The 18,807-nt window shown below is 38.5% G+C and overlaps 2 protein-coding genes across 9 annotated transcripts in view; one reads left to right on the top strand and one right to left on the bottom strand.

Moving 5' to 3' along the window:
* Positions 1-5,210, bottom strand: part of LOC113428592 (zinc-regulated GTPase metalloprotein activator 1A-like) — a 28,230-nt gene extending 23,020 nt beyond the window's left edge. For 2 of the 7 annotated variants that reach the window (XR_015748036.1, XM_087957784.1), the window contains exons 1-2: positions 5,072-5,210; positions 129-268 (exon numbers count right to left, since the gene is read on the bottom strand). Coding sequence is in view for 4 of the 7 variants with exons in the window: in XM_087957784.1 (XP_087813910.1) it covers positions 129-261 (133 nt within the window). In the remaining 3 variants the exon portion in view is untranslated. Of the gene's footprint in view, positions 1-128; positions 269-1,145; positions 1,371-5,071 lie in introns of those variants that run through there. The other 5 variants (XR_015748037.1, XM_087957785.1, XR_015748035.1 and 2 more) reach the window with 3 other exon arrangements.
* DOCK8 (dedicator of cytokinesis 8) overlaps positions 5,191-18,807 on the top strand; it is an 84,005-nt gene continuing 70,388 nt past the window's right edge. For both annotated transcript variants that reach the window (XM_026675520.2, XM_026675513.2), the window contains exons 1-2: positions 5,191-5,329; positions 15,079-15,178. In XM_026675520.2, coding sequence (XP_026531305.1) covers positions 5,277-5,329; positions 15,079-15,178 — 153 coding nt within the window. In that variant the 5' untranslated portion in view covers positions 5,191-5,276. The remainder of the gene's footprint in view (positions 5,330-15,078; positions 15,179-18,807) is intronic.

Raw genomic sequence — 18,807 nt, 5'->3', positions numbered from 1 at the left:
CATCACATCTTATCAAGAAATAAGCTCACAGAAAGGAGTATTTCTAATGAAGTTCATTTTAACCCTCAAATTATTCTGTAAATCCTGTTTTATATATTCTGCCAAGGAATAGAAGACACATTTATTACCTAAATATCCTGAGATGATAGTAACAGGAATCTTGCTAGGTTGAATGCCTTCTACATTATCCTTTATTGCTGGCTCCTTTATGGGAATCAATTCAGGGCAATCCTCTTCATCATCCATAAATGAACTTTCCATCTCTTGTCTGTCAAACAAAATATAACATTTAAGAAATACTATGTAAAATGTATCAGGTCTACACGTCTAAAATATTGAATACAGGAACTGAGAGGGATGGAGGAGGAGAGAAAAACAAATAGCTACATGTCTATTGAGATTCTCAGTCATCCAGGTCATGGTTGTCCCAAAGGTGCTTAAAGAGCTAAAACAGTTTCTTGGATGAAAAACGTTTTGTCTTCAAAGAAAAACCAGAAAGTCCAGTTGCCTCTTGGAAAAGCACCTTTGGGACAAGTAGCTACATTATTTGGTATACTGGTTTTTCTTTCCATGAACTTCCAAACAGGAGCGTCCTTGGGCTTCTCCCTCTTTCATCATAGAGAATGAGGAAAGCAGGTTGAACGCTACTTTTAAGTAACCATAATCACTTAAAGGAAGCCTGAAGATCAAATGTGGCTCATCATGAATAGCTTGGAAGAGGGCTTGACCTCAGCACTTTTCAAAGAAAAAGGATCAGAAAGACAATGAAGCAGTCAGATCATTTTATGCATTTTCAGAAAGAATGCCAACAGCTGTAGAAAACAGGAGACACCTTCATCCAGTTTTCCCTTGAGCTACAACAGCAAGGGCAATCCAACCTTGGTCATTTTTAGACCTGCGGACTTCAACTCCCACAATTCTCCGGCCAGCCATGCTTGTGGGGGAATTGTGGGAGTTGAAGTCCCCAAGTCTCAAAGTAGCTAAGGCTGGGACGTCCCCGAGCTAGAGACTTTCTGACAGACCGAATGGGACTGTTTCGCGCGAAACTGAAGAAATATGACAGTAAAGCACCACGCGAACCGAGGAAACCTATTTAACCCCATCGAGCTTCTCTGTAAACCCAGATACACATCGATAATGCTCACGTTGGGGTTAATTCAGCAAGGCAACCAATGCATTTCTAAACTCCCCCCGACCAACGCGTTTCTTTTCTAACACCTCCCCCCTACACACACACACTTCCGCTTACCGCCGGTGCTTTGGCTCTCGCTGAAGTAACTCCTCCTCTCGTCTGACAAGTTCCTACCCTTATTACGCATGCGCTCCTTTGTTTCGTGCGCTGATAGATGCAACCTGTTACCCTGGCGGGGTTTCTCCTCTTCCTGCATTCAACCGTATAAACAGTTTTGAGTCGGCGTAAGGTACCAAAACGGAGCAGAGGGAGGAAGACTGAATTTCAAGACCGCCCGAGCTGCTCAAAAGCTTCCACTACGATACCTAAAGCGAAGCTTTTGTTATCTCTAGCCAGGGAGTAATAGGTATTTTTCTCTGCATTCTGCGACAAAGGCTATAGGGCGGATTATAACAAATGGATCAGAGTAACACGTTTACCTTAATTGCGCATCTATTAAGCCAGGGGAAAGACCAGCAAGACCAGGCTTTTTAGATTCCAAACATTACATTATGATTGAACTGTAAGCAGTGGACATTATTTTACAATACAGCAGCCCATACCGTGGCTTAAAAATACGTCTGGTTCAATAAATTAGGAGTTCCCAAATTGCTTGATTGTGTTGAAATCAATCTAACGATTGCACCTTGTTTCAAAGTACAGAAAAATTGATTTCTTTACAAAGAATCGGGAAATAATCACAGAAGTGCAGACTACTCTTAACATTACTATTTCAAAAAGGATACTAAGGTGAATTGACCTTTTCCACATGGTTCTGTCATATTGTAAAAGCACTCAGACACACAGATGGCAAAAGTGGTTTATTGCTGATGTGTGGCAAGAACAAAGATTGCATAGAATTACACTTGTTCAATTTATTTCATAGTTCCTCTTCAAGTGTTCATATGAGCTGTGCTTAATTCCTGTTCCTGATGAGAAGCAATATTAATAAATCATGACAATATTTTTATCAATACATATTCTCACAGAAAAGCACTACCACTGTTCAAAATGTGTGGGCAGAAGCCGCAAAATGAATCAAGCTCAAATTTGACATGGCAGATTTATAGGATTGCAATTTCATTATTCTCTTATCAACAAGATCAACCTTTTATTTTCTAACAGCAAAAGCTTTTTTTTTTTTAATGTCTTGGCGCCTTTACTGCACGAAACTTTTTTTCTTGTATGTTCCTCATTTCTTTATGGAACAAAAAAGGCCAACCATCTGCCATGTATATACATGTATTACAAACAGGGAAGGAAACCAGCGACTCAGTCTGAGCTCTCCCTCACTGCCCAGCATACTGAAGAAATGTCAAATACTTAAAAGGTCTTGGGTTTCATAAATGGATAAGTACTGATCTGTTCTGTTTCTGAGCTAGCTAGAAGAAAAATGCATAGCAGGATCCTTAAGTTATTTGTTTTTGAGAAGTTCAGTTTGTAGTCGGATTACTTTGAAATTAGTTGCTCTGATTCTGGAGGGGAAAAAATATCCATGTGGAGCCCAGAATAATGTTGATTTTTTTTTCTTGCAGTTGCCATTGCTTATGAACCCCAAACAGCTGCTCCACAGGTTTCAGGGGACTTTCAAATAATATATTATTATAGGGAAGACCACTAAGCAGAAGTCTGGTTAATGGGCTTTCCCAGCAGCTATCAGTGCTGGCTTGCCCTGGGAGGGGAGGGGGAGAATAGGTTGGAGGTAGAATCCTAGACCTTTGCAACCCACAAGAGGGTCCCACCTACCTTCAGTCTATTGCTTCCAGATTCAGGTGTACTATATTCGTTTCAATCTTTCATGGTGGAAAGATTGGGGTGTATGCAATGATAATGCCCAAGGTCCACAGTAAAGCATAAAAGAGGTGCTTTCCTATTATGAGATTCATGTTCAGAGGAAACTTATGTTCAGAATAATCTGTTTTTATGACACAGAATGAACTAGAAGTTGGAGGGAGCTTGCTTTTTCTAACCCCGCTGCCTGCCACAAAAAAACATTCATCTTGAACTATTTCTGGGACTAGAGAGGAAGAACACTCTGCTCCCAGACAGGAACAAGGACACTGAAATTCTGTGCACTACTAGGTGCTGTAAAGCAGGGGTCTCCAACCTTGGCAACTTTAAGCCTGGCGGACTTCAACTCCCAGAAAATAAATATATAAATATACATATGCAGGCATCTATTCACAGATCTTGATCCACTTCAGATTAATAATTTTCTTTTGTATTATAATCCAGTCAAAGCAAGGATGTTTATCTTTGTTCACTGAGTGTCTCTACATACTCAGTTTGTTCAGTTTATTCACTAAAGCAGTTATGAAATCCAGTAGGTTGGTGGTATGCTGCGTCACTACTACTGTAATCCCACTGCAACCAGAGAGGGCAGTGAACATGGGTAATATCAGTACTGGACAAAAAAGGTTCTTGCTCCAAGCATTCAAAAGAAAAGTACTGTAGCTATTAGATATTCTGGATTTTTAAAAAATTGCCCTCCTTTTTTATTGTTGTAAAATGGACCTAATTCAATGTCATTTTAATTGCTCCTTTTTGTTTCCAGATTCTTTTCCCAGATCCCATGGCAGGCAAAGGGCATGGTTTACGTACAACACAGCAATAGCAATAGCACTTAGACTTACTGTATGTACCACTTTATAGTGCTCCACAGTCCTCTGTAAGCGGTTTTATAGTCAGCCTATTGCCCCCAACAATCTGGGTCCTCATTTTACCCACCTCCGAAGGATGGCAGGCTGAGTCAACCTACCATATCTAGATTTGCTCTGGTAATCTATCATTAATTTGTTCGCCTTTGACTGTCTCAGTGCTCAACTCTTAATTCAGAGGCTTAGGTGCCAAGTTCAAGTCACTGGTGTTGACTTGGGGTTCAATGTGTGGTGCAACTGCTTCCTAACAGTCCATCTCAATAGATGAGAATATTTGTAGCTCAGGGTGGTGCTCTCTAAGATTGGTTGTTGGGTTTTTTTACAGACATTTCATTACCCAGCTAGGTAACATCATCAGAATTACAAGGGAGTTAGGTTTCTAAACAGAGACCAAACCTCACTCCTTTCTAGCACTGATGATGTTACTTAGTTGGGTAGTGAAATACCTGCAAGAAAACTTCCAAGCTCAGAGAGCACCAAGGATCCCAACAACTTTTCTCAAGTCTCACCTCTTGGAGTCACTAAAAAGGCCACCTTCTGCTTTGACTGAAACCCGGAGAGACAACTCCGAATCCTCTTAAAGCGTCCCTGAACTATGTCCACAAATGGAACTTCCCGCAAGACTGGCTGGCACTCGATTTAAGCGCAGCAAGAGTGACATCTACCGCACTTTTAACCGACCCGCAAGGGCGCTTGGCACAGGCCCGCAAGCCAGCCAATAGTTGGAACTTCGACTGCGAACGACTTTGCAAATTGTTAATAAGAATGCAACAACCGTGGAATCTCAACGGGGTGGCGTTTCGTTGTAGGACGTTTGCAGGGCCGGAAGGGAGAATAAAAATACATGAGGAAGCAGGTTTGGTCTCAGCGCCTCTCTTCCTCAACCCTCTTCCTCAACCGGGTCTGTGGGGCTTTACACTCCCGTAGCAGCCAGCCCTCATACAAGCAGCTTTTAAAACCGCTTTTCGCCTAAGCGAGGCGAGATTCAAATATTTATTGAAGCGGCCGTTCTCAACTTCTTGTTCTTGGGTTCTTCCTCTTGCAAGTTCCAACTCGGGCTGCTAGGCGTCGAAGCAAAATGTGAGGTTGGCCTCAGGGATGCGGTTGTTCTCGGCTGTTCTAGCCTCAAAGAAATGCCAGATTTCCCCCAATGCCGGGAAAGTGAAAACGGCGCCTGCGGTGCTCTTTTTTTTTTTAAAAAAAAAGGGAACCCAAAGTGGCATAAGCGTCCCGGGATTCTTACCACCTCGCGCCTCTCAAGACCGAGCAGAGCTCATTTGCGCCCATCCTGAGTTCCTTGTAAGAAACTGCTGCGCCCTCCCCATTGGCTGCTTTTCGACGAGGAAGGTGTGAAATGCGGAAGTTTTCCGCGCCGAATTGACAGCAAGCCCCGGCTCGGCTGCCTGCCTTGTTAAGTGAGCAGTCGCTGCCTTTCTTGGCAACCCTCCATGGCTACTCTGCCCAGTGCCGAGCGGAGGGCCTTTGCCCTGAAAATCAACAGGTAGGCTTCGTTTCCTTGCGCTTGTCAGGAGCTTTATTTTCTCCTTGCCCTTCACCGGCTCCGCGAGTCGAGCAGCTTTTTTTGCTGGCGCTCCTGGAGGCTGATTGGGTGGAGTGGGAGGAGGAACGGAGAACCGCGGCTCGAGCAGTGAGTAAAGGGTATGTGTGAGGAGGATGAGCTGCGGATCTAAGGAGAGAGCCATGCGCCAGTGTGTAGAGACACTCACGTTCAAGGATTTTTATTGTGGCCGTGTACAGAACTCCCCTATGCTTGGATCACTTACCACTTTAGCATTTTTAAACTCTACTATAGCAAAGGTGTTCAACCTTGGCAACTTTAAAGACTTGCGGACTTTTAACTCCGAGAAGGCTGGCTGCGGAATTCTGAGAGTTGAAGTCCACAGGTCTTAAGAGTTGCCAAAGGTTTGGACACTCCTGCTGTAGAGTTTACAGTTTCTTCCTTTGGAAAGCACCCTCCCTGATAAATAATTATGCAAAGATGTTATTTGTATAGGAAGTTATTTGCTATGTAAAACATCTTTATAGTTCTGGCAAGCAGAACAGGCCAAGTGTTTGGTCAGAACTTGCTCTGAGCCTGTTTATAATACTATCAGCAAATCTTTAACAGAATGTTTTACTTCTTTAAGATGACTTAATTTGGAATAATTCAAAAGACTTCTTGGGAGTTTTCCTATGACATGCGTACTCGGTATATTGAGACTTTCTTCAGCAGTTCAACTCTGCAATTCACAAATCAGTCATTTTGCCCTTTTTTTTAAAGAATTCCTCTAAATAAATAGATAGATAGATAGATAGATAGATAGATAGATAGATAGATAGATAGATAAGAAAGGATTAAGCTAGAGGCAAGACAGTGAGGAAATAACATGCAGTTTGTGGTTACAGTGTGTCATGTCTTATGGTTTGTGCAATTGCAGAGCAGACAGAAATTTAGTGCAGACTTTTATTAAACACAACTAAATAAGATTGACTTGCTGAATATGTGGTCACAATTTTTTAAATAGTTCTGACATTTAGAAATGGCTAGACTTTTAGCAAGTAATTACATGTGAGATATTTTTTTCCAAAAGGAATAATATATGTAAACATATACTTTGTACTTTTGATTTTAGGCAATTTTTTCAGTACCCATTGCAACAATATTATTAGTGAACGAATTCATTTTATACCTCATTACATTTCTTCAGTTTATTTCCTAATGTGATTTTATACTTCAATGAATTCTTTCTGTTTCTTACACAATTACATTTTAATTCATTATACATTTTGCTTTGCAAATATTACTGAGTTGTTGAAAATAGACAGGGGAGTTGCAGTTGTTAAACTGTAGTGATGATACTGATATATTATCATTATTATTTGTATATTGCCAGACTTACAACTGAAATATCTCACAGGCTATTTTCTTTTAATCCAATATGGTACTACAATATTTATTTTAATATTTCAACTCTAATATTATACTGCAGCTATAATCATTCAAATCCTTATGATATTGTAGATTGCACTATGCAGTGTTGTTTTTGGCCATCTGAAGTTGTGATATTACATATTGTGGATCAACAGTATTATGTTTATTTACACAAGGCAATATAGATAAAACCCTGACTGATACATTTTAACTTTAGATTCCTGTAATCTCATTAGATCACATGAAAGACAAGAACACATTTTGTAACTGCTGTTCTTCATTTTAATTTTAAAATCCAAGATGAAGATAAATTAATTTTGTAAAAAAAAAAAGACTACAGTCTTGAATTATAAATTATTTTTCACTATAGAAAACAAAGTGAAACAAAGGACCTCTTACATTTTTTGGACTGGAACTAGGGCAGTGTTGTGAGATCAAGAGGGAACATCAAGGTTGTTGGAAAAGGATCAAAACCTTACACATACTTAACAACAGACTTTGGAACCTTATGGTGCACCTTGCCTATTATAATTTTTCCTTTGCATTGCATTTAATTTTAGGGTGTTTCCTTTATTTCTTTAAAAGGCAACCATACTTCATATCTAGGGTCACACTTGGAAGTCTTTCCAAGATCTTTCTCAGTATATTATCCAAGTCAGATCTCTTTAAATTCATTGTTTTCTTTTCAAAATAGTACATAAAGCAAAGATTGTTCTGGGTTATAAACCATTGGTATCTTTTGTAGCAAAACCCAGAAAATGAATACAAACAATTCCTGGTGTGTGTTGGTAGTTCAATTCATTCTTTCCACTTACGGAAAGAGCCTAGCTCATGTGATGTGCAGACCCAATGTCTGCAGAGAGTCATGGCAGTGGCTTTGAGAGAAATATTCAGAGGCTGTTACAAAAACAGAAAGGGCAAAAGTATTCCTTAAACCAGGAGTGGGGATGGATGGGCAGAGAGAATAAGGTGTTAGGAAGACTCTCAGGTTGGCTCCTCCCTGATATTATTGAGTTGTAAGATGAATAGGAGGAAAAACTCAAACTTGCGAAATTCTGTTAATAGAGCTTATCTCAGAGTGTCTAATCTTGGTAACTGTAGACTTCAACTCCCAGAATCCCCCAGTCAGCCAGGAATTCTGGGAAGTAAAGTTTACAGGTCTTAAAGTTGCCAAGATTGGACATCCTTTGTTTATCTCAATAAAGCGTCCAGTTCTCTTGTGGAGTCCATTTCCTTATCATGTCAGCTTTAAAGGACTTACGTTGTCAAACAATAAAACCATTTCCTGTCTTCAATGATGTCTGTCCTTCTTAATGGAAAAGGTATCAATATTTTTTAATTGCTGCCAGCTAATGGAAGTTCTTTACAAACCTGAATTAAAGATGTAATAGCGATGATCTATTACTATACAACCTCTATACATTCCAAATGTGCCATCTTGAGGCTGTGCACAAAGTAGAAAATGTGCTTTATTCAAGTCAGTTGTAACCTGGCTGAACCAAAAACTAAAATGTTTGTAATGTTCCAAATTTCAGCTAAAAAAAAAAATTGAAAAGGGTCTGCAAATGTTCTGTTTATACCCTTTTAATATTAAATTTAGGCCCGTAAATTATTTTTCTCCTGATAAATACTGGTGGTCACTGGATAGACATTTGTGCATAATAAGAGAAGTCTAATGGAGTCTAGATGGCAGCTAAATAGAGTTTTATGTGTCACAAGCCCCATACAAACCTCATACCCACATGTATGTGACATCTGGAAAAAAATAGTGACATTTGATATTCTCTTTAAGTGTGGAAATAGCCATGATGCTGTTTGATTTACCTGAAAAACTGGTTACTGAAAAGTCAAACTTAGTAATCATAAGTGAAGCTTTGAACAGCAGAAACAAATGCAAATTTCTTTCTATCTGTTTTTCAATTCACATTCTTCAGTTGAGAACTCTAGTTTCTGGTAGCTGTGGGATTAAAATAATAACCCTAAATATTTATTCCTTTTTGTGCTTAATCTCAGACATTTCCAACAATAGATTGAAGTCTCCTGTTGAAATACTAAAACAGGGTTGAAAGAATGTATAATTAACTTCACAACCTGAAAATGCCTATTGTATATGCCATCACCACAGTGAAAAAATGCTGTTTTTCTGTTTGTATTATAGCTATAGAATACATGAGTTGGGCTTATTCATTAAAAAAATGTAAACAATAGAATACATGATAGTCTTTACTGTGTACCCTTGTAATCAGATTTAGCATTTCCTTTTCCAACTATCTTGGGGAAAAAAGTTACATTCCTATAAAAGTACTCTTTTATGAGAAACTAACCATTCATCACCAATCCTTAATTATGGCCTTTAAGAAAGAAAACATAACATACACAAAAAGATACTACATACACAGACACACAAACATAATATCCCATTTTTATTTGTACAAACAACTCAAGGGAGTGAACGTATTCAACGCACCTTCCTCCTCTTATTTTCCCCACAACAGTGACTCTTTGAGGTGGGTTGCGCTGAGAGAGAGTGACTGGTCCAAAGTCACCCGGCTGGTTTTCATGGTTAAGGCCAGACTAGAACTCACAGTCTCCCAGTTTCTAGCCTGGTACTTAACCACTAGACCCCCCCCCCTCTCTCTCCTTGCTCCTAAAATATATAGAGATGAATAAAAGAGTCATAAAATTAACAATAAATAATACCAACAATAGTGACATTACCAAAATTAACAATAATCTTCCATCACAAATAGGTCAAATAGAACGAACATAGGTTCAGAACCTGAAATAGGCAACCTGAAAGAATACATCAGAATCTTGGTTGGATAGAAGAAGTGATCAAACGAGCATATTTTCTGCCAGGGTATTTCTTAGAATGGGATAAATGAATGTCATTTAAGATTCCCTATAAGAGAGCAACAGATGTGGCTCAGGGACTTTACACAACCACCCACACATTAATGTAGAGGGGTGTTTTTATAATGCTCCCAGGGCCTGTGAAGGATAAGGCATCCAACCTGGGCAAGGTAAAAGCCTGGTGAATTGTAGAACAAAGGAGAGATAGGATGATAGCACATGCCCATTTGGGGGGGAAAACTCCAAATATGGATCATTTGATAACAGATTTAGACTGGTTTTGAAATACCAGTATTCCAGATACAGAGTGATTCCTGGCATCTTTAAACCCTAATAGACAAAGGCTCTCCAAAGAGAAACCTAAAGGCTGAGGTTTGCTATTAGCTCTATTTCAGTGGTTGTCAACTGGTGGGCTGCGGCCCAATTTTGGTGGTCCACAGAGAAATGTCACCCCCAAAGCAATCCAGGCTGCGTGGGAACACAAGGCTGTGTCACCTACATGGCTGCGGGAACACAAGGCTTGTGTCGCTTGCATTGCGAACAACATGAGGTAGTGAGGGGAAGGGGGAAACGGCAGAGGGGGGGATTTGACCCACGCGCCTCGCCTGGCCACCAGGCTGTTCTTCTGCTTTTGGCTGCATGCAAGGAAAGCAGCAAGTCTTTCTTTCTCTCCCCCAAACTCTGCCAGAAATTAGTCTTTGGGACCCTGCAAGGCATCCTGCTCCAAGAGGCTGCGCTGGCAAAGACTCATTTCTGGCGGAATTTGGGGGAGAGACTTGCACCCCCGAGGCCAATTTATGCAGAGGATGGAGGAGGCATCATTGTTCTTCTGACACGCTGCACAGCGCCAGGGAGGGCATGGACTGGGGGTGGTGTGGGAGGATGAGTGTGGGGGGAGGCTGGGGGGGGCCACAGGGAAATTGTTTCCAAGGGGATGCTAGAGAGGCTAGGGTTGGGCGGTGGGGGACTCTGCCATGCCTGGCCAGGGTTCTTCGTGGGTACCCGATGGTGATGCGTCCGGGAAGGAAGCTTATGAAACAGCCAATCGCAGTTAGGACATAAACTCTGATTGCAAGCTGCACAGTGCTGTGATGGGGCTTATAAACCGCAAAGCAGACAGGTGTCCGGAGGCAGGTTTCCTGCGTGAATCATGGTTAAAAGTGGATTCAGGGATCCAGCGTTGGCCGTCTTGTTGACCTGTAAGCCCTGGCCCATTAATTCTTGCAATGCCTGAGGATTGGGGTGCATTTCCAAGAGGGCAAGGGTCAGCTCCGCACGAAGGAGCATGACGTCTACGGTGACAGGCGCCACTTGAGGAATGTCCGGCTTGAGCTGGGGATCTGGGAAGTAAAGCCCATCAGCCTTTTGTTCCCCACCCCGTTTTCCTACCAATTGATCGTTCTTTATTTGGGATCGCAGAATACTCTCTCTCTCTCTCTCTCTCTCTCTCTCTCTCTCTCTCTCTCTCCCCTGAGAACGGAGCTGAAAAGCAGGTTAGGAATGTGGCTGCCTTGGAGGGTGTGTGTGTGTGAAGGACCTGTGTGTGTGTGTGTGTGTGTGTGTTTTGTGTATATGAGAGAGAGAGAGAGAGAACATCACTGCCAGCCCTCTGAAATCGCTCTCTCTCCCACCAACGTCAGCAAGCCACCGTCAGTCAAAATTCATATTAGTGGTCTGTGGGATTTAAAATTATGAGTTTGGGGGTCCCTGAGGTCCAAAAGGTTGGCAACCCCTACTCTAGTTAGCCAAGTTGATTCAAATTGGCCTGTAACCCTCCATTCTTCTGGTCATCAAAGAACAGTTGAAAGAAGTTTTAAAAAATCTTTTTGCTAACAGATGCTTTTCAGCTGTCTTTTTTTTTCATAGGCATATCGAAAGAAAAGCACGCTCTGACCTCATGTTCATAGGTTAATGTTTACTGGGATTTTATCATCTCCAGATATTGATATGTTTATTTTATTTTGTATACTTTGGATTTTATTTTGCACCCTGACTACATTTGCAAGCTATCTGAAGGATTACTTTAGGGTATACATTTTAAGGCAAATAAGGTATAGAACTACATGTTAACAATTTAAAAAAAAATCCACACATTAGGAGCCCAAAAAGATTTAAGTAGGTTAAGTATTTGAAACTGCCTTTTTTGACTTGCTGTTGATAAAAGACCAAATTCTAATATCTTGCCCAGATATGTGTTAAAATAGAAGATATTTATTTCTTCCTACTAAGTTTTACACTATAAAAGCTCATTAAAAGCAACAGGTTAGTTTGTTGTGAATTCTTGTTTCATTTGAAATCTAACAAGGTCAGCCTTTTCTTTTACCCACAGAGAAGTTTTTGTTTTACATCATGCTCAGTAAGTCTACTGATAAATTCATGGCCATCCTGTTAGCATATGATAATATCAACCGTCAGTTGCTTTTGGGGGCCTGCAAAATATGACAGGGATTTGTAAATTCTGAGGGAAGAAAGAATGTTCAACTAGAGTAAGCTGAGCATTTGTGGTCATCAGCAGGCCTTCCTGTTTAGTGGCTTCCAGAAGTTTGTGTCTGAGTGACTTGACTTGTAGCAACCTTGGTAGATTGTGACATGTTTACTTCCTATTGTTGATTTCCACTTTTGAGCAAAATCTTAAAACAGTGGAAAATATTTGTGGAGTCTCGAGAGTTGACTCTGACTGTATATGAAGTTAATAAAATATCCTTATTTCTCACCCAATTGTGCATTTCATTTATTTATTAAATTTATATCCTGATAAGGTGACTCTGGGAGGAGTCTTATTTTTTATCTAGGGAAAACTCTGAATATTTATCCGCTAAACAGAAACACTGTTCAAGAGAGAAAAAGGGGGGTGTATTTGCTTAGTCAGAGCTCCTTTATGCAACAAAATGAACATTTTGGAGAGAGAATGATATAAGAGTTTAAAGAGAAAGATGTATATATTTGATGTGACTAATCAGATTCCATTGTTGTCAGACTTTTGTTTGGAGTAATAATTCTGTATGTTCATGATTACAGTTCATTATTGTGAATGATAAGCTAGAAAAATATATCAGACTTCATTCACATTTTCTGAATTCTTGCTTGATCCTCCTTTGGCCAGTTTACTTAAACAACTTTCTTTTCTGACAGCCACTAGAGGGTACTCAATTTCTGCAGAGCAAAAATTTAAGTTACCAAGATGCTTAAGTTAAATTTCACTTTGTACCCAAGCCTGCTCATCTTGACAAGCTTATTTTTTTCTGTGTTGTGTCTTTTAACCTGAACATTTAATTTCTCCTTTCATGTGTTTTTGTAGCATTTTTCTTAGCATTCTGAATTTTTCCAGTTTTGTCTCACATTTTCCTATGGATTATTGCCATATAAATATTTTGGCGAGGGCTTTATAGTGCCAACCTTTCTAGCTGCCAGCCAACGAAGTAGCCGGCTGGCTGCCTGCCACAGTCCAGAGTTCTGCAAACTCAGTCAGAACTTTTTAGAAGCAAACAAACAAATGACAAATCCAAGGGAAAAGACGAGAGACGCAAGGAGGTGAAATCCAGAGGTCAAAGCACGGCATCAGAGCTGAGACTTGAAAAGTTATTCTCAGCGTTTTTTTTCTCTCAGGGTGGGAGGCCAATAAAGAAGCTGCACTGAGCCATCACTCAAATGCATGGCTAAGGTACATTACTTGCTGGAGACTTCTCTTCCACCAGCCTGTTTCTTGGCTGATCTGTCTGATCTGCTCTCTCTGGTTGTAGTTTTAATCCAGGCCTCTGTTTGGGACCGGATTGGTGAATCATAGAGTCTGAGGGCTGTGGGTGCAGGTGGAGAGTCCTGGGTTTTTCCCTCAACCAGAGGGGTGTCATTAGCTTTAACATTGCTGGAATCCGCCCCTCCATTACACTCTGAGCCCCTCCATTACAATTATCCCTAGAAGCCCTGAGCTGCTCCTGCTCCTCCTCCTCCTCCATAACAGGATTGACCTATGGCCAATCTGTCAACATTTCAAGAGTAGTTTCTAAACCTATGTTAATCACAAAGATGCCCAGATTTACTAGCCGGAAATCTATATTAAAAAGGGGGAAACAGCTGCAGCAGAGAGAAGAACCACAAGAAAGTACAGTTAACAGGTTGTATTTGCAATGTCAGTTTACTGTGGTAAGATGCTGCAGACTAAGAAACAGACGCTCTGTGGGCCTAAAACTACTTTTATTAGAAGGGCGACTGAATCTTGAAAATCTGAACGTGCTCCCCCCCGTTTTATCCTTACGAGGCTTCTCTGAGGCGTTTTCACAAATCTCTGTTTTGATAATGGCTCATGCCACATTTCTCTGGTTGTTGCCTTGGTAACAAATCTTCCTTCTGTTTGCCATATTTTGTACTGTCTGCCATACAGGTAGTCCTTGATTTACAAAAATCATTTGTTTAGTGACTGTTACAACACCACAGGAAAGGGGGACTTATGACTGTTTTTCACCCTTATGGTCGTTGCAGCATCTCCATGGTTACATGATCAAAATTTGGGTGCTTGGCAACCGACATGTATTTATGACAATTGCAGGTCATATGATCACCATTTCTAGCTTTCCCAGCCGGCTTCCAACAAGCAAAGTCAATGCAGAATTCTAGATTTACTTAATGACTGCATGATTCCCTTAACAACTGTGGCAAAAAAAGATTATAAAATCGGACGCAACTCATTTAACAACTGCCTTGCTTAGCAATGGAAATGTTGCACTCAATTGTGGATGATTACCCATACCACAGCCTTGTATTCCTCTAGAACAGTGTTTCTTAAACATTTTTCTCTCAGGACCCTTTCCTATTTTAAAAAAATTATGGAGGACCCCAAAATTGCATTTGAATGATATCTATTGATAGTCATTAAAAGATGAAAGAGACACACCATAGAATATTTATTTATTGTGTCATATAAAAATAATATTAAACCCACTTGATATTTACATAAATAAAATATTTTTCAAGAAAAATGTGTACATTTAACAAAAATTAATGACAAGTGTGACATTGTTTTACATTTTTGCAAATATCTTAAATATCTGGTTTAATAAAAGATACAAATAGGAGCAGCCTTCTTTAATTAGTTCATTAAGATAAGAGTTTTTTTGAATGTTTAGAACAATGATTTCCAACCTCCACAATGATATGAGATGTGGACTTCAACTCCCAGAATTCTCTAGTTTTTGCTGATTAGGGAATTCTGAGTGTTGAAGTCTACACTTCCTTACATTGTTGAATTTGTGTTGCCCCTAAAACTAGCCACCTGAGTTGGTGTGGAACTGGAAAGAACCTAGAATTTGAGAGAGAAACTTTCCAGCAAAGAGACATCTGCATACCTCGCGTATGCTAATCAGGATAACAGGCACAGTTTGATTCTGTGGAATGTGCTCAAATATTTAAGAAAATGTAGTCAGTTAAATGCAACAAGTATAATCAATTCTGTTGTCTTTTTTAAATTGAAGGCATTCCTCAGCAGAAATAAGACGGCAGTTTGTCCAACCATCCTTTGGACCCTTCTGTCAGCGAAGTAATAGTACATCTGGTTTTTCTTCCATTAATCTGGTAAGTGTAACAACAAGTTAAAGGTTTTTTTTAATCCACTTTATTGTTTCATAAATAACTCAAATTGGCAAACATATCTAATATTCATTCTTCCGTCTACTTTCTCCAGAACAACAACTCTGTGTGGTAAATTGGGCTGAAAGTGAATGACTGACCCAAAGTCACTCAGCTGGCTTTCATGGCTAAGACATGACTAGAACTTAGGGTTTCCTAGTTTCTAGCCTAGCACCTTAGTCACTAGACTAAACTGATGTTTGTGCTTCATTTATCCCAGTTAGAATAGTGTTCAAGAAAAGGATTATGCCTCTCACGATTCAACTGTGAATTCCCCCTTTATTATTATTTTTAAATGACGCTTAGAGTTGATGATTATTAGGTCCCTTGACAGATATTGGCTCCAATAAATTTATATACATATAAGTAAGTGGACATTTGCTCATACATTGAAGAGAAATCAAGGGGGCTAGAGAGTTATTTCTGCCTAACTAGAAAAAAATTGATTACTTAAAAGTGACATTATGTAATCTGAAATGAAAGACAGCAGATTAGTTTTACTAATAACTATAATAATTATGAAGTTATGTGGGGACAGTGCTTTCTCAATGATGAAGCACCCACAAATTCAGATGGCAGTCTGTTCCATTGTTATTAACTCTCACAATCAGGAAATCCTTGTTAATTCAAGTTTGGATCTCACTGTAAAGCTTCCAATGATTGGTTCTTATCTTACCTTCAGGGAGAATAAATTTGTATGTATGACATACACTTCTGTATGACATTCTATCATGTATCAGAAGACTGCTGTCATGTTTTCCCTTACTCTTGGCTTCTTTTAGCTAAAAATACCAGGTATCTTTAACCAGTCATTGTAGAATTTAGTTTCCAAGCCATCGTTTTTATTCTTCCTTTCATTATTTCTGGTTCCCCAGAGTCTTTTGTGTCATGATGAGAACTGGACGCAGTATTCCACATGTGGACCTACCAATGAAACATAAACAGTATTATCACTTACTGTGGTCTTGATCCTGTACTCTGTTGATGTAACCCCAAATTGCATTCGCTTTTTGGCAGCTTCCTTACATTGTTGGCTTAACTTTGATCTGTAGTTTACCAAGACCCCCAAACTTTTCCTGCAAGTACTGTTACTAAGCTAGTTTTAGGATTATTATCAATCTTCCCCAGCTTTGTGTCATGCACAAATATTAATGTCTGTGTAGACATTTAACACATGAATATTATGAAATACACGTATCTTAAGAGAATATTATAAAGGCATTTTCTTCTGCTTTTATAAAAATGACAAAAGCCTTATCACACCATCAAACTGCAAACTCTATTCCTTTTGTAGCCTATTTTGTAGATATTATAATGCTCTTTAAAAGGATGAGAGAAAGCCTGTTTTTGTCATTTGTCTGATCTTTCTGTAGACATCATTGATTACAAATGTTACTATTAAGAGACAATATTTCCTTCTTGATTTGAATGGAATTTTCCAGAAGTTTGTTGAACTAATCTTAAATTTATCCTCAGACCTTTTAACTGTATTTTAATAAGAATAAACAGGTTATTAGGAACCCACAGTTCTGAAAACTGAAACATAGTAAATATATATTTCCTGTCTGTTGAAGACATCTAATTCACTTCCTCAACTTGAGCAGCTGTCGGTTTAACTTTGTTGGAGATTCATTGGATGATAAAAAGTGTGCATTTTGTTCTCTAAAGGCTTTCTGCCAGGTTGTTACTTTTTGTTTCATCTAGCCACCATTTTGATTGCATCATACTGCTAATTTTACTGCATTGACAAAGGTATGTTAATTGTTTCTCTGTAGGTTGTCTTTTATAGATAAACCACACTGCCAAAATCTTAACTGCTGCTTTTTATTAATGGTTTTTATCTTCTTGTAACAATTCTTTCCCCTACATATCTATCACCTCTCAATGATTCCTGATTGGTCTGGGCATGTGCTACGTATACAAGCATTGGGGACGTATTATTTATTTAAGAAATAAATCTGCTGTTGTCTATAGTTAGCTATCAATATGTATATTTAAATATATATTAATTTTTATAATCTTTAGTCTAATCTGCTAAATGCACATTAAAAATTTTACAGTGGGATAAATGTGATTTAGAAGACAATTCCAGTCTCCAGACACACTCAAGAAGTTATGATGGGAAAAAAAGGTTATTTATACCTCAAAAAATTATGTATGCTAATTCTAACTGTACCTAGCTTCCTTGCTTTGACAGCTAGAATGGCTGAATAGAGTTCAAGGGTTTAACATATGAATCATTAGACTTCATGTTCTATTCAGGCAGGTAGAGATTCTTTACTGACTGATGATCCTGATTTTTCTACGTTCTCATTTGTACGAAAAGCTTCTATAGATGATATTTTCAATTGCAAAAGCTTATGAAGAGTACAATTTTTTATTGTAAGCCATCCAGAGTCACTTATGTGAAATGGGAAATATAAAAATGTGATGAATTTAAAAAATACATAAATAAAACAAAACAGGAGGAGAACAATACTAGTTTACTCCTTGTAGTCTTCCTTGTGGCAAGAACATTTGTACGTCTCTCAAGTTTGCTAGCTTGTGACAATATTTTCTATTTTTTTAAATAAAGTTTTATTTGGGTTTTCACACACAAAATACAAGTAAAACATCTTTTTTGAAAATAGCATGGTCCCGGGTTGAACTTCTTTATACAGACACAAAACTCAATTTCATGCTCCTTTTTGTATTCTATTCCATATCTTATACTATTTTACATTTTCTATATAGTTTTTCCCCTCTTTTAATTTTCTCAATTCAATTCAAATTTTCTCATCTCAATTCAAATCATTATATTTATACTTTTGTCTATTCTGTTTCAACTTCATATTATCTTTTCTTATTAAACAAATTTTCTCCTGTAGTGACTAATTGGAGTATGACACCTTTATATCTTTTAATTACATCCATTCAACTCTTATTTAAACTTCAATATATACCTTAAGTTTATGACCTTCAATATAATACATAATACATAACTTCCAATCGAATTCTGCTTGGCACATTCTTATAATACACACTATATTCTTTAAAAAGAAAGAAAGATTGTAACTATATGTAATTATAAACCCTCATTCCATTCCAGTTCAGTTCTATCATTAATAATCATTAAAACCATAACATCTTTAACATTTCTTTTCAATTAAATATCATACTTCCTTAAAAACACATATAATCTCCATAATTAATTTTTCCCTTATTTCTCTTCACATATGTTTTATAAATCATTAAATATACCTTTTGTTACATTTATTTATTGACAAGCATTCCACTGAATTATGATAGCTATTTTATCAGACATTTTAATCATACATTGTTATTTTCTAAAATTATTTCTGCTTCTAATATAACCATACTATCTTATGTACCTTTGCAGAATCCCTTTTTCCATTAAGTTTTCTCCTTTCTTTCTTCCCTCTCATCTTCTCCCTCCCCTTTTTACCCCCTTGTCTCTCTAGTTCTAATTCTCTCTTCTGCATTTCCCTCTTCTGTTGCTTTCTGATTTTATACTTATTTTTCACTCTAATTTTTTTGGAGTTGTTTTTCCCAATCTTAAACTTTCCATTCTCTTC

Source organism: Notechis scutatus, chromosome 2, assembly GCF_049901735.1.
Source record: "Notechis scutatus isolate UNSWTSFEM ecotype Mainland chromosome 2, rNotScu1.2, whole genome shotgun sequence".
Taxonomy (NCBI): domain Eukaryota; kingdom Metazoa; phylum Chordata; class Lepidosauria; order Squamata; family Elapidae; genus Notechis; species Notechis scutatus.
The sequence above is the reverse complement of the archived record's forward strand: the minus strand, read 5'-3'. Positions and strand labels throughout refer to the sequence as shown.